General features: G+C 38.3%; 2 protein-coding genes across 2 annotated transcripts in view; one reads left to right on the plus strand and one right to left on the minus strand.

The window, feature by feature from the left end:
- On the plus strand, positions 1-10877 carry lnpk (lunapark, ER junction formation factor). Its single transcript, XM_018693800.2, is given in 16 exon segments — positions 1-95; positions 1051-1092; positions 1416-1466; positions 1560-1619; positions 1621-1697; positions 1946-2004; positions 2272-2312; positions 2573-2656; positions 2767-2818; positions 3014-3130; positions 3412-3522; positions 3764-3869; positions 4163-4233; positions 4404-4574; positions 5730-5828; positions 7391-10877. Coding segments are annotated over 16 exon segments (1344 nt in total). The 5' UTR covers positions 1-68; the 3' UTR covers positions 7567-10877.
- chrna1 (cholinergic receptor, nicotinic, alpha 1 (muscle)) overlaps positions 10875-16443 on the minus strand; it is a 13979-nt gene continuing 8410 nt past the window's right edge. The window contains exons 3-10 of the mRNA XM_018693796.2: positions 16350-16394; positions 15403-15512; positions 15101-15296; positions 14547-14784; positions 13821-14044; positions 13583-13697; positions 13141-13265; positions 10875-12774 (exon numbers count right to left, since the gene is read on the minus strand). Coding sequence (XP_018549312.1) covers positions 12646-12774; positions 13141-13265; positions 13583-13697; positions 13821-14044; positions 14547-14784; positions 15101-15296; positions 15403-15512; positions 16350-16394 — 1182 coding nt within the window. The 3' untranslated portion in view covers positions 10875-12645. The remainder of the gene's footprint in view (positions 12775-13140; positions 13266-13582; positions 13698-13820; positions 14045-14546; positions 14785-15100; positions 15297-15402; positions 15513-16349; positions 16395-16443) is intronic.

Raw genomic sequence — 16443 nt, forward strand, 5'->3', positions numbered from 1 at the left:
TAACAGAGATTTCTCTTTCTGTAGTAAACCAAACGGAGGCAAAGAGGAGACTGCTTTAATTTAGAGACATGGGGGCTTTGATATCTCGGTGGAAGGTAAGTGAATAAGGGAAGAAAGAGTTCAAATCATAAAAGCACATTAGGTTTAAGGACAAACATGAAAAGTGAAGTAGAGGTATTAACACAGCAAATTAAAAACAGGATGAAAGATAGAAAACCATACTACTCAACAATTATGAGACAAGACTAATACATCTCTCATTAATTGTTGTTTTAAGAAGGGATTTAGCTAATAAAAGTTAACTACAAAGTCCTGGGACTGACATTTAAAAGGTTTCCTATATCACAGATATTTAAATGGTTTGATATACTGTGTAATGTGGAACCAAACCTCACCCAGAATCAGTATAATCTTAAAATCAATTACAAAACATACAGGCATCGATAGACAAATCAAATCTCGCTTGGCTAGTCAAGTTTTTATGAACAGCAATGATAACCATCTAACAGCCAGAAGGTTATTTTCTGATTCAAAGTAGACTTTTTGCTTTTGTTCACCATAAGTGATGACAGTATTTGAGACAATTTGGGTGTGTTAGCTGTCAACCCACTGAACCCTGTGCCCATGCTAGATGAAATTCCTATACTATTTTTAGACATACTAGAGAAGTCAAAGGGAAAGAGAGGGTGGCAGACAGAGACAGCAAGAGAGATTCAGCAAAAGAAAGCACAACTCTTGAATTCACATTATCTTTGCATTCATTCATTTTTCTGAGAGTGAGAGAAAAGTATACATAGAGGAATACATGTAGGTATGTGAAATTGTACAATACATTTGCTTGTATTTACATGCTGCTGATATTTCTCAGTGAAGCAGGAACATACCCATTAATAAGTCACAAGTAAGCATGTGTTTACAGGAAGAGGGTTGATTGTTTACTGACAAATCAATCAGTTCTGAAACTGTTGGATGTGAGTGACACTGTGAGGACTGGTGTTAATGCTTCTGATGAACACAATAATGATTTGCCAATCTTTATCCTCAATCCAGGCAAAGCCAACCACAGTTGAGCAGCTGGAGAACTTGGACAAGGTACTGTTTAATCTTTGCACAGTGCTTTAAGCAGTAGTAACTTCTCATAATGGAGATATATAATCAGCTGGGACCTTCTTATAAACAGGATTATTGAAATAGGATGGCTGTAACAGAACATGAGAAAGAAATTCTGTGGTTTACTCAGCATAGTTATTCAGCTAATGTCATTAAACTTGCTTCATCAAAAAGGTAATTGTTTTATTCAAGTTGGGATGTGGCATTTACTTGTACTACCAAAAACATAAACTCAGACAGCACTTCAGTATCCCAGATGATATCATGACATCAAATAACCTTTAACCTCCATGTTTCCCTTATAGGACATTAAAGATCTGGAGGAGTTTCGAGCCAAAAACCAGCGTTTGCAGAAGGTAAAGTTAGCAAAGCATCAACGATGTGCTGTGATATTCTTAAATTGTAGTTACTTTTACCTCATCAATGTGTTTGTGTGTATCTGTCTGCAGCTGTGGGTCGGTCGATTGCTTTTCTACTCGTCAGTCCTTTACCTGCTCACCTCAGTTCGTTGTCTACTGGCTCTACCTGCCTGAACAATGGTTGCACAGACTAGCCATGGCCCTGCCTTTCTTCATATACCCTGTGCTGTGAGTGCCCACATTGTTTTCTTAGGTCCTTCACAATCATTTGTGTTATTTCTAATCTGGACGATAGCACCTTAGAAGTGTCATCCTAAAATATTATTTTGACAGCTTGTTCCTTGTATAAAAGGTGTTTTTGCATTTTATTTAATTATTTTCCAAGTGCTTGTGTTAATTGACAAATTTGAAACTGAAGCTTATGAAGAATAACCACATTTCTCACCTAGCCTCTCTTTTTCTTTCTACTTCCACAGAGTATGGTTCATCAGGAAGTTACTGATTTTCCTCTTTTCCAAACGCACTGAGAGAAACAGTAAGTTTTCTATCAGTCCCTGTGGTGACTTTTGTGTTGTAAACATCAGAAATCAATCACTGTGATACAGTGGTATTTTTTTACTGCACAGCTAAAACCACAAATCTACCTCAATGATAATATAATGATACACACTGATTAGCTTAATAGCATGCTAAGTATACAACATTTCCAAATACAGTATATTTGTCAGTATATACACTATATTTCAGTGACTGATTTAAGATAAAATAAACTGACTAAAATTGTTCATGCTTCTGTTTTTAGATGATAAGCTAGAAGATTTAAAGGCTGCCAAGAAAAAGATTGTAAGTGTCCATCTTTCAACAGTGTTTGGATGTTCTGAGTTGATGCTTAGTCATTGCAGCGGCGTCCCAACATTTAATTTTCTTAGCTTTTTTTGGTTTGTTCTTTTATATGTAGTGTTTCTCCTCAACTTTTAGATTTTGCAAACTCCAGAACAATCACTGGGGCTTTGTTTATTACCTCTCCTCTTTTGTCTTTTAACCAAGAGAAGACAATTCAGTCTGCATGATACAACTAAAGTTTCCCTGGTTTGTGTTTCCAGCTGGAGGAAGTGATGGAAACAGAGACGTATAAAAATGCCAAACTCATCTTGGAGCGCTTTGATCCAGAAGCTAAGAGGAAAGCTGTGAGTGACGTCTGGATTTTAGTTTTATCTGTATGTTTGTTAGGGTTGTATAGTAAGTCTGTCTTTGTTGTATCTGACTTTTGTTTGTTTTGTTTGCTGTTGTGTTGTAGGAGCTGGAGTCAACTCCGGTGCGTCCTCAGATGACTCCCAGGCCAGGACAAGGTACGGCACACATCAATACAAAGTAGAAAGATAACGCATCACATTTGAAGTTATGCAGTGGTACAGGATGGGCCTCTGGTCAGAGTGAGACAAGAGCTACAAACTGTAAAGTTTCAACTGTAAAACAATACACAGATCAAATTCTTGCCTTTGCAAAAGAACAAATTCTGTAATTAGTTCCTCTCCTCTATGCAGAGATTCGACAAAGAGGGGTGGCAATGAAACCCATGCCAATGGGCACCCCGGCTGCCATGGCAATGACACCCCTACCTGGAGCAAGACCCCCATCAGGACCAGGGGGCACACCTGTGGGTAAGGGGAGACACAGAGATACTTAACATTAAGTATCACAGTTTCTAAGCATCAGATATTATGCTGGATCCACACAGTTGACTGTGAGGGCTCATCAGTTGTGATGATTCTTCAAGAAATAATTCAAGACAAATCAAAGTGTGTCTACAGAGATTCTCAGGCATCCAGATCATGGGCGAAGAAGTCAAAGGCAATTGGAATGGACTGCAATTCCAGTTACCTTGGACTTGGTTCTTTTAGACATTAGTCTGTGTCTTTATCCCATGTTGCTCTCCCTACAGAACCTGTCCCTCTCTCAGCTCCAGGAGGACCACCGGAGAGATCTGCTCTGTCTGCCTCAGTTCTCCAGGGAGCAATACCCAGGACCCCCTGCTCCCCTATACCAGGTGTAGGTAGGTTGTCAGGCCTCTGAGTGCATCTTAGCATAAATGCTTGTATGTGTGGAGCTGGTTTCTGCAACTTGAATTTGTGGTTTGTAACACCCATTTACCCTAATTTAGGCAGCGCCAGTCTAAGTGTATGTTGTATTGAAGCAAGCAGAGCTCAGGATGGTGGCAAAATGTGAAACACTGAACCTTTTCTAAACCACACAGATTCATTGATGTATTCTTGCATTCTTCCTGCTCTCTGCAGGTATGCATCCCCCAGGTCCTCCATTAGCAAGACCCATTCTGCCCAAAGACAGGGGAGCTGTGGATCGAGTCATTGAGTACTTGGTAGGCGATGGGCCACAGAACAGGTGAGGACCCCTTTTAGATGTAAAGTCCTGAGTGGAAGTGGTAGCTTGTAATTTGCTGCCAAACTCACGTTCTCATTTAGCAGTTTGCAGACTCTCCACAAGGGAGTGGTGTTCAGTCAATGTCATACCAGGTCTACCCATGTCAGAACTATCTGTAGGATTTGGAAGCAATAGCAGCAGCAGCAGTTTAGCCCTGTAGCCCCTGTAAAAATCTCAGTCTCAGACAGTGCACACTGAACATCTCATAATTCTTGAATCAATCCCTCCCTCCTTTCCACCTTTTTTTCCCTTAGATATGCATTGATCTGCCAACAGTGTTTTTCTCACAACGGCATGGCTCTGAAAGAAGAGTTTGAATACCTGGGTAAGAACAGAAACACACCACTACATTTAATAAGAGGTAGAGTTTTTGAGGTTGAATTTGTGATGCAAACTGGAATTATTAACATTTGGTAAAAGTGTTGTAGTTTTGTCACAAATTCTGTCTCTTCTTATTTCACTTTTGCTCTCTTGTATCCATCTCTCTCCCTCCAGCATTTCGTTGTGCGTACTGCTACTTCCTGAATCCAGCCAGAAAGACACGTCCTCAGGCTCCGAGGCTACCAGAGTTCAGCTATGAGAGGAGGCTGCGAGCAGAGTCACGTTCCCCTGGACCAACACTACGTTCTGGGACAGACACAGAGGAGAGCGCGCCCCCCTCTGGAGGTACAGAAAAATACAGATACACAGACAGAAACAAACACAAGCAGCAAGCAGGAATAACCAAGATCGGGTCTCCTCAGGTCTGGATTGAGAAAACAGTGAAAGGGGTTTGTGGTTAAGTTAAGAGCACTGCTGAAGGTGGCAAGCACTAAGACTAACATTAAAACTGTTGACAAATACACGTCTGTTTTTATTCATACACAAGCTGAACTGATATAAACACCTGACATAAAATGAAAAGTAATTTAGGTATAAATCTGAGACTTGGTTGAGACTGGAGACCTGAACATGTTTGCTGCAGACCTGAAGGAGTCCTGTACATGTGCATGCACTCATACTCACACTGTTCTGTGCTTCTTTATGTTACTCACGCCATGTCCTAACCTCTCGTGCCAAATGCTTCTTAGAACAGGGCTGTAGTTAACCTTTTTTATTTGTTTGTGTTTGATTCTTTTCCCAACTGTAATGATGCCAACTTTTATCCCTTTGTAGTAGTTGATTAAGGAGTCAGCAGAGGTGAGACACCACCACCTTCAAATATCACCTTCCTTTTTCTCTACAAGAAGCAACTGTATTCAAGAAATTATGATTTCTTAAATTGAGAACAACTGACATGACAGTAAGGCTACCACGCCACTCATCTCTCTCAGAGTTATCTCAGTATTTTCCCTCATCTTTTTACCAGATGAAATCAGTTGAGAAGTTGAATCCTGTTGTTGACCTGGTTTTTGCTGGGTGCAAACAACTTGTCTATTGTCATTGTGCTCCAACACAGTCAAATTAGTAACCAAAACAGCTGCAGAAAAAACGGAAAAGAATGCAAACAAATTTCTGCTTGCTCACCTTTGAACTATTGTTAAATAGTGCATTTCTTGCCCAAAACACTAATTAATTAGTACCATCTTGGAAATTGTTTCTGTACTTATGGCAGTAATCGGACAAGTAGAACAGTACAACAGAGACAATGATCAAAATGCTTTAACATTATAGTTCAACAAAATGCTTCATGCGCAGTAGAAGCAAAAACAACTGAGCGTGTCTTTTAGTTCCCTCGACAGCCTGCATTCATCAAATTCTACTTTCAACGAAGCTCCACAGCACATTTCCAGGGTAGCATTACAGTGACCAGTGGGTTTAACAGTGTCATCTTGCCTCTAGCCAAGGCTCCGGCTCCGTGGAATTTGGTCCACAGTTTCTCCAGTTTCCAGATGCAGCAGAGTCCAAAGAACCCTCAGACCCGACCTCTGCAGAGTCCAGGTTCCCCAGTCCCTCCTCTCTGTGCACTGTCTGATCCGGCTTAATTTGAACTGATTTGATCAATTTGATTACCCCCTGAATGGGTCCATTTTCTTCGCTGTAGAATCCATAACATTGTAGAATGCAGCCCAATGCCTATACCCAATCACTACCTCTAATCTCACTCAAACAACAGTGGGTTTTAGCAGTTACTGGGTGTCTACACCAGACTTGGGTCAAATAGTGTTTACAAGTTCATTTTATACAATTTAGAGGATTAAGATTCATCCTGGAAAATTTTTAAAAATCACAGAAACTCTTGTTTCTTATTGTGAAAGTTGTGCTCCTGTTGATGTAGTATTGTCTGAATTGATTTAATGATTTATAACAGAGTATTGGGAAAAAACGTATTTGCCCCAGATCTGGTCTTCACTGTGTGTACAAAATATTTAGATTTGCTCTCCAATCTCTATAGTTAATATCTAAATTATCTCAACAAGCCTAGCATGTTTTATTTACCAGTTTCTTGTTCTATGTTAAGTGTAAAAATGATCAGTCTGTGTCCGGGCAAATCACCTCATTAAAAAAAAAAAAACAACCAACAACTAATATTTTGTACACAAAGTATCATTTTGTTGCTAGTCATTGAACCTCCATTTGGATGGGATATATTTCTTTGGCGGGGGTGCTTGGGTGATTTTAATATGAGAGAGATGTACCACATTTTTACCCAGTCCCAGTTTTAATTTCAGTGCCCAATACCTCCTATTTTTTGTACATGTTGTTCATCCCATAATTAGAGTACCATCTGTACTGTACCTTTTATTTAAAAGCGTATGTCCAAGTATTTACTCATTCAGACCTGTGCGCACCTGTGCACTTATTTTCAGTTCATTAACTTACACGCATCATGTGATTTTCCTATAGAATATCCTTACCTACTACAAACTACCTTGTGTAAGTGGACAGTGTGGTCCACAACAGTGAAACTCCTTGAATATTAATCCTGTCTGAATGGGGCTCAAGTCCTCCTTTTGCCACTGTCTGGATTTATGATCATTTTAATGTCATGGATGAATCTGTGTGCAAATGATGCTGCAATTAGATTGTGAATGCAACTTGATTTTTAGATCCCCAGTGAATCAGTCTAATCATTACATTAAGAAGCAGTGATTCTAAAAATATAATTATGTTCTTAAAACTTGTGTATCTGTAACACAGTCTCTGGCATTGGTTTTGATGCTAAAGGGATTTGTGTTTGTATTGAACATATCTTTCAGTTTTAAGTATCCTCCTGAAGCTGTGATGTTGATGGGAGGAGGGAGATTTTAAGAGATGTTAGCAAAGCCTCTTACCTTCTCTACTCCTACCGGCTGTGTTTTTCAGTCTTACTTAACTGATGTTAACTTTAACAAAGGGAATGCTACTCATTTTCTTTAATTCATCACTGATTTTAACTTCCAACATCCAATCACTTACATTGCAAATTATTCACATTATCTTGAATGCTCCCTTTCTAGTCTGTTTTTCTGTGTCTTTGCGTGTTGTTATATAAATGTCTTACTAACGTGTCTTCTTCTCAGATGAGAAAGAGATTGGAGAGGACGAAACACCCACTAAAGAAGTCGAGAGTGAGAGCCAATCAGAGGAGCAGCAGCATCAGGAGGCAGAAGAAGAAGTGGTTCAGGAGGAGGAGGTAGAGGAGAAATTGGAGCAGAGTCATGGCGCCCCCAGTGAGACAGATTCACAGCCATCATAGCTGCAGAAAGTCCAGAAGACGTCCAGTGACGTCTGGTCACACTGTCCAAACAGAAAGTATTGGTATTGGCCATGATAGACAGGTGGCATTTTAAAGCAATATAGATGGACAAAGGTGATGAATGATATCTGTCCTCCTCAGAACCAAAAACGTAACTAACTTCTGTTGTGTTTTAATGTACAGCTTTTAGTTTCCATCATTTTTTTTGTCATCATCATCACCATCAAAAGACCATCATACTAAGACAACATACCTTGATGAGATTATGGAGATGATGCACTCTGTAAATGGTGTGTATTCTTAATGAAAAACATAATGGGATATGAGTTCGGCAGATTTAATATTTAAATTGTCCAAAAATATTGCTTAAAATGATGCCAACATATCATGGTGTTGTCAGTTTGTAGGTGTAGGTGTTTGAAGGTGTCAGATTGATGATTGTAGTTTTAATCCTAAAGCTGTTTCTTGATAGAGTAGTTGGCTGCTGATATTGCTCTATCTGTGGTAACTTACACAATGACTTAGTTAAATATTTTAAGATTCACACAGTTTTTCTTTGTTTTTAGTATAGCTGCTGGATGATTCATTAATGAAAAGTGTTAAGGTTTTAGATAAAGCTGCTGGTTCACAAAGGGTTTGTCCTCAGATGCAGCAAAAACAAATTTTAATTACTTCCCTGATTTCAATCATTTATTTTTTCACTCTGCAGGTCTAGTTTTGGCATATTTTACCAGGTGATATCTAGTTTATTATAATGCAAATCATACATGTTATTTATTGTTTTGTTGGGTAGGAAACAAAAATGTCTCACTATAGTTGGCTGGAAAAAATAAGATCAAACTGTGTATTTTAAGACAAACCTTTAGTGAATCAGGACCTCATCAGTTGTGTTTACAGTGTATGCATACCAAACGTACGCATACAAGTATTTCATTATGTTTAAGGGTTCTGCTGTGGCTTTTTCCCTCTACTAGTTTTAATCCTTTATACAAGCTTTTAGCCTAATAGTGGAACACCAAGGAAAACCTAGATATACTCACATTTTACCAAACACTGATGCATGTTCATATTTTATCATGCTAATTTGTGTTTTCCTCATGATGTTTTAGCAGCTTGTCTCAGAAAGTTGGTATATGGGATATGAACAATTATCCAGAAAACCACAGTGCATTTAAACAGTTGTTGCACTCTCTATTTGAACAAAGGTGTTGATGTTGTTGGCCAAAATAGAGGAATAGACCAGGATGTGTAGCAACACTTACATCACTGGTAAAAGGATGACACTAACCAGTGAAACCAGCTTGTGAGCTCTGACCATTGTGTTAGCCACTCATGCCTTTGTTTCCTTTTTGTTGTTGAGAAAGTTTGATGTAGTCTAACTCTTTGGGGCCAATGTCATGTTAAATGTCCTGTGTAATGCTGCAGTTACCCAGCACACTGTACGCTGAACACTGTGCCCTACACAGTAACTGAACTCAGACCAGCTATGTGTGTTTGGGAAGAGGCGCTTCTGTGTTAAGAGGCTGCTCTAGATGCAGGGTAGAGACTATTTTCACCATCCACAGTACCCGTGCTGCTTTGTCAGTGAGATCTCCTGATAGAAACATGTGGACTCTACAGATTTTGATACTGAATCAGACTTTAACAGAAATAATTTGACTCATTATTTTTGTTATGTTGTTTTGCAGTATAGAAAAAATGAACCTCTACAATTGTTTAAGTTGCTGGGTTTATGAAGATCTTTCTTTGAGACGGAGCCTGTCTACTAAGATAACTTATTATCTTGAGGACAGCATCAGTGTTGATGAGCAACACTGACAATGAAGCATTTTCTGAATAAACTGAACCTCTAAACATTTGCAGGAGAAAAAATATAACAGATTGGAGCTACAGCTGCCATTCATAGTTCTCTGTGTTTATCATTAGCCAAATGCACTATTGTTTTATTTGAATCTCCTGACATCATTTGCACTGATTTTATCTTTGTATTTATTTGGCCATATTGTGTTTTAATGAGTAGTTCAGGTATCGCTCCTCTGTTTTTAACATTTAGACATGGGATATTTAACTGCCATGGTACTGTTGCAACTATTTCAAAGTATAGGCCTGGTTTGGGTTCTGTAGCCTCCAGGGTGCTTAACATTAGCATTCATTGACATACTGAAGTGTTTTATTCTTTGTGCTTATATTGATTATAAGTGTTGTAAATGTGTGCACTCACAGTAGGTACCTGGTGCCATCCTAATGCGTGCCTTGGTTGTTACTGGTATATTCATTAGTTTACAGCGTAATCTGCCCAATGTCTAACTACTGTAGCAATATCAAATTAAGATGGTCCATGGGTCCCTCGGTCACCACTTGCTCCAAGTGTTTTGGACAACAATTTATTCTGTTATTAAATGGACCCAGAGGAAGTGGTGAGTGTCTATGCAAATATGAATATGTTGCATCACCTGTGTTGTACAGGTTTGGTCCTAGAAACACACCTAGGCTAAGTGGGCAAAATATTCTTGTGGGACACACACACACTCATATATATACTGTAAAACTTTTAAATTCCTTTTAAAGTTTTTCACAACTATTCTGTTTGCATTTCTTATTAGTTGTTGACCTCTGCAAGCAGCCCAGAATCATTTGGCATAAAAATAGTTGTAAAGTTTTGGACGAGTCTTCTGGTTGTGAAGAGACTTCATGTTGAGAAGAGACCACTCTATGAATTGAAAGTTGCCTGACACCAAGCCCTGACCACAGCTTGACATTTTAATTTTGTTCCATTATTTCCCTGCAGCAGGCAGCTGTGTTTCCAGAAGTTGCAAAACGTTGCATCATGGTACCTGTACCAGCGTACTGATTTGTTGTTAGCTGAAGGCTACCAGTGTTAACAAGCTTTTTATCCCCAATAATACTGCTGATGATGAAAAAATTTTAAACACGAAGCTGTCACTTAAATATATGAAAAAACTCCTCAGACCCTCAACAGAATGTGTCACACATTGACATGTGTAGCACCTGGTGACTTTGTATTTGCATTTTACTTTTTTCTGCTACATTTATCAGATACATTTCTGCCAATGCTGGTTGTCAAGTGTGCGCATGGCACGTTTAATAAAGTTTTTTTTTTTAACAACAATGTAAGGCAATAGTTGTGCTGTTGTGGTTCCCCATGTGCTACTAATTTATAGGCCTCATTAATGATAGGGAATAAGATGGTTATGTAAAAAATGTAAGGTTCAAAGATATGTCAGTGAAGTCTGAGCTTTGGATAACAAATCTGCCGCAAAAATAAATAAAGATAAAATGGCATAAACTAATCTTAATGATTTTTATTTTTCACTCTATTCCATATCTACACAACTACAAATATAAAAAAACACAACAAACAGTCAGTGCAAAATGACTTTACAGAACTTTACTGTATAATTAAACTGAATTAGATGGTCTTGTCTCTTGTCTTAAGAAACCACAGCTGCAAAATAAATCAAGTTGCCTTCAGCTCGTTGCTTTAAACACAGGCAGCAACACGGCAGCAGTGATAGACAAGTTTAAATGCCATGGAAATTTTCACTTCCATTTCTTGCTAAACAATCTTCCTTTGCTATGTCGTAGTTTCTTTTATTTGCTATGGCACAATTAAAGCTGCAAAAAACACACAATTATCAGCCTTAATCCCATGACCCTTAAGGGTAAAACTACTGTTTCACTTAATTAATTTGAATTGCCATTTTAATATCTCGTATGGGAACTGGTGGAGGATCTCCATGCACAAGTGACAAGTGACAGATCTAAACTTACTAAAATTGAGTGTTAACAGCACAGACAGGTCAAGTCACCTATGCTGCTATTTAGAGAAGCAGCACATCACCAGTAACTCTACCTGCAACAAACTTCATGTCTGTTGTCTTTAGTTCCTACAGATATTAGCTGAAAAATATGCAGATCAGGTTAAACTGATTTTCAACCACAGTCCTTCAGTGTGATTTGAAATCAAATAATTTATCAAAAAATATATATTCAAAACTAATGAGCCCTAAACATACTGTACAACAGAGTTAGGAATTTACATGCATCAATGACAAAGCAAATGCTGCCGGTAACCCATGAATATTTGAAGTAGTTTTCTATTTCTGAAACAACACCTGTGATCTGAATTTTACACCACATTTCACATTTCCTTAACCCATAACTATAAATGAGACATTTAGAGGTTGGCTGAGTAGCAGGCAAAACCAAACAATAAAACTTCCAGGCAGGAAATAATCTTGCCTGCACTCAAAGACCAAGACATTGTCATCATTCAGAGTCTATATGACTAGCAATAAAATGCAACAAAAGTACTGTTATATGCCTTATGTTATGCCTCGAACAAGCTCAACACATCCTCTTCTCCCTCGTGTAACATCCAAGTCAGACAGTGACTAAACCCTCAACTGACCCACAGAGATAATGTTCTGTTCACTCAAATTTTTATTATCAATATAATGTAAATGTATTTGCTAATGTTGTATCCATTCTCAGGTAAGTCCTCAGTTAAATCTTCTCATGTTAAAGTAATGTTTTTTCTGTTTTAACGTTTAAGAAAATTGTCTGACTCAGATCTTAAATCAAGCTGCCAAAAAAACAAAAGGAAACAAACAAAAAAAAACAAAACAAAAGAAATCTATTATTACTGTCATGGCTTTTTCATAAGAGTATTAAATTACACTCAGAGCCCACCAGAGTGATGGCAGCAATAAAACACTGTAGAAAAACACGCAAAAAACAGACAAATTGTTAGTGATAAGTATAGCTTCAAGTATGACCCATCTATATCACCAGACTCGTGCCTTTAAGATTCCTGGATTTGCCCTTAACTGCAGTCCTTCTAGCTTCAGTAAATACACAAACTCGCGCATTTGAGTGAGAGCATTTTACAGCAATTAAAAATCAACTCAAAGTGTGTCTGTCTGTCTGAGAGACAGAGAGAGAAAGAGAACAAACACAACCTGAACCAGTCCATCGATGGAAACTTTTCTCAGGCAACTCCAAGTGTGACATCTATTCTGATAACACACATAATGTACTCCTCCATGGGTCAGGCCTCTACAGCATGTTGAGCTCGATAAGCCTCCCAGCAAAGACAGCAAGCGTCCCGATGATGCACACGGCCATGAACACGCAGAGCAGGATGTGGTCCAAAACCATGGCAACAAACTTCCACTCCTCTGCTGCCTGGGGATAGGACGAGATGAGGAAGAGAGAAAGGCGTGTTTGATGACCTTTGACTTTGGATGTCAACAGTTTGAGTATGTATTTATTAGTAAGTGACACTCCGATGAAGCCATAAGTCATTTTGAACTAGTTTGGCACCACCTCTGTTTACCTTTATGTTGGCACTATGGTTGATGTTTTGATGTATGCCTTACAGACACACGTGGTAAATAATTTAATAATTAAAAATGTCATAAATTTTTTTTTTCTATTATCACAATATGACATCATGCGGATTGTGCAGGCCCTGTAGACACTTTTCGAATTTTCTAAACTTGTATGAATTGATAACCTTGTATCCATTATTCATGGCAGGTGTTGTCTTACATTGTTAGATTCCTCGTCCGATTTCATGGTCTCAGCGATGTACTTCACCCCCTCAATGGCGCTGCGAACATCAGGGTTTTTAACGATGGGAGACTGGTAGGTGACACTTGTGGGGGTGGGGTTACCTGCAGAGGAGAAAGCAGGGACAGGTTGTAGTTGTGGGGGCACACAGAGATATAACATTTTTAAGGTACACTGTCTTCCCCAGAAATTCTCCTATTACTGACTATTTTAGTGTAATTTGCCTTTTTTTAAAATCAAGAAATACAATGCAAATGTCTCCTTTAAATTTTTTAAATTATTATTTCTTCACATCTGAGGTCAGCTGGCATTATCTAAATCCTTCCTACTGACACACCTGCCTGTTACACTGACATGCCAACAGTATATAAAAATCTGGCGAAAATGTTCTCTGGGATCTGTCATTTAGCTGTAGCCTTGCCTGAGATGTCAGAGATGTCCATGTCAGTAGGGAACAGTCTCTTCTGTCGGATCTCCTGACTGGGGCGCTTCATTGTTGAGAAGAACATCATGTTGGGAATGGTTTCAATGAACACCTGAGACAGGCAGATGCAGGTACTGATTATATTCCTTTCAAACTTTTTAAATTAGCCACATACAACAACAACAACAGTATTTCTTAAATTATCACAGGTAATTAATAAAAACTAAATACAAACTTTACGGATCCACGCAGGCATGGTGTGCGTGCTGGGCGAGCGGTGATGCGTGTTAATAACGATGACAGTGATGATGATGGAGGCGATGACAAACACCATTGTGAAGAGCATGTATTTCCCTATGAGAGGAACAGCACTGGAGGTGGAGGGGATCAGCTCCACAATAACCAGCAGGAAGACAGTCAGAGACAGCAGGACAGAGATGGAGAGAGTCATTTTTTCACCTGGAGACAGAGACATGGACACACAAAGACAAGACATTCAGGCTTCTTTAACACTGCAGGTCTGAATATCCAGCCTCACATTCCTGCCTACGTATAAGTTTTAAAGACTTATTGCCTAAAAACCAATACATATACATAAATAAAGTAAATAAGATTACTGTATTGCCACTCACTGTAATGTACAATTGTGACCTGAATTTGAGTTATATTATTGATTGTTGATTTTTTTTCCCACTCATTATTATATACTGCATTTTAAGCTGTATTTTGGCTTTTACTAAAATACAATGGTATCAGTGGTCCCAAAAAGCATCTGAAAATATTTCACTTCATGTTTTCCACAGTTTCCACATTCATAGTACATATCTGATGTCTGCTACATGTGAGTAAATATATTTCAAATGGGATAATTGTACCAGCTGGTGAAACTGGGCCATGATTATGCCTACTTGATGACTGAATAAGTTTCTATACACTCTAAAACCCACCAGGATCTACATACCAGAGTCAGTAGGTAGGTAGAAGACCAGTCCGGTGAGAAATGAAAACAGCATACAGGGAATGATGACATTGACAATAAAATAAAGAGGCAGCCGCAGCATCAGGAAATGGTAGGTGATGTCCAGGTATGGTGTGTCAGGACAACAGGTGTAATAAACCCAGTGTTTCCAGCTCCTGTAGTCCTTCAACACCCACTCTCCCGATTCCATGAAGTTACTGAGGTCTGGACGATCGTTGTCCTAAAAGACAGAGAAGGATATATTGTACTACAATAGAAAAAGATATTATGTAGGGTATAGGCATTTAGATTTGAGGGCTATATGCATTAGGAACTATAGATTTGTACATAATTCATTAAAAATAAAAACATGCTTACAATCCTCAGGTATACCTTTTTGTTATACAAGAGGAGTGATAGGATGGTTAGGTTATTTATTTTCAAGATGGATAGTTTTGAAATTTGTAGTATATTCAAAGCAGCAGACACCTCTGTTTATTCTGACAGTTCATGCTGATCTGTCACAATAACTCTACAAATGTACAAGTTACACTTACTGGGTTGATGACGACCAGCAGTCCATCATATGTCCAGGTTCCCAGTTTCATGCTACAGTTCTGCAGGTCGAACGGGAAATGGAGTACAATAATCTCACAGTAGCTCTTAAAAATGGCCGGAGGATTCCATGTTATCTGTCCAGTGCTCTCCAGCAGGACTTTTGTTTCATGGATGATGGCAAAGTCACCATCAGCACTGTGGAGGAGGAGGAGGAGGAGGAGATGAGCAGTGAGATGTTTAATGAATGCTAAATGTATGTGTGTTTGAGTATATATCAAACAGACAGGAAACGTGTGCTAACTTGTTGTATAGGACCAGGTCAGGTTTCCATATGTCGGTTGAAGGGACTCTGATCTTTTTGATGCCTCCGTAATCGTCTGGATTCCACTTCAGGTTCACATCTATCCATTGCTGGGATGAAAATTGGAAAACTTTAGATGATTAGGTCTACTAATGAACTAATAAAGACCAATTAAGTCATTTTATTCCAATCTGAGCATTACACAGAAGTTGTCCTGTACAATACAAATACAGCACACAGCAAAGCAAAAGAAAAATAAGTGACAGTTATGAGCAAAGGTAAGCATTGCATTAGTTCCTAAACATTACAGTAACTTTGACTAACTGTAGAAATAGTCTGGCATATTTTTGTTGACATGAATTCAACAGCAGCGGTGGAAAGTCACTAAGTACATTTACACAAGTACTTTACTTAAAATACAACAAACGTACTATACGTACAATATTCAAGAGACCATATTACCGGAGTATTTACATTTTCTGCGGCCTTAATCTTCTACTCCACCTCTTCAGAGAGAAATACATGTGCTTTTCACGCCATAACATTTATTTGACAGCTATAATTACTAGCTACTTCCCAGATCAATATGTCATGGTCAAAACATATGGTCAGCTTATAAAACATACACTGTTAATAGTAAATAAATAAACTAGACTATCCAACAGCATAAGTTGTTAAAATTAGCTTCATTTTGACAACATTAAATTTGCTGCTTTCATATACATTACACAATGACAATAATGTATTTCAATAAAAATGTGAATAATTTAATAATATAACACTGAATAGCGTAATTTTGCATAACAAGTACTTTTACTTTTGACACTTGAATTATATGAATGCAGGACTTGTACCTGTATTATGATATGCTACTTTACTTATAAATATAAATATATAAATAAAAGATGTCAATAGTTTTTCCATTATTGTACAACGGTCACATTTACCTGTCTTAGCCGGACATTACTGGTCACAATCTGGTTAACTTCATCCTGAGAGGTGTACAAAAAGACAACAGGCAGAGACAAGTATTTTAAAGAA

Source organism: Lates calcarifer, linkage group LG16_LG22, assembly GCF_001640805.2.
Source record: "Lates calcarifer isolate ASB-BC8 linkage group LG16_LG22, TLL_Latcal_v3, whole genome shotgun sequence".
NCBI classification, from domain to species: Eukaryota; Metazoa; Chordata; class Actinopteri; family Centropomidae; genus Lates; species Lates calcarifer.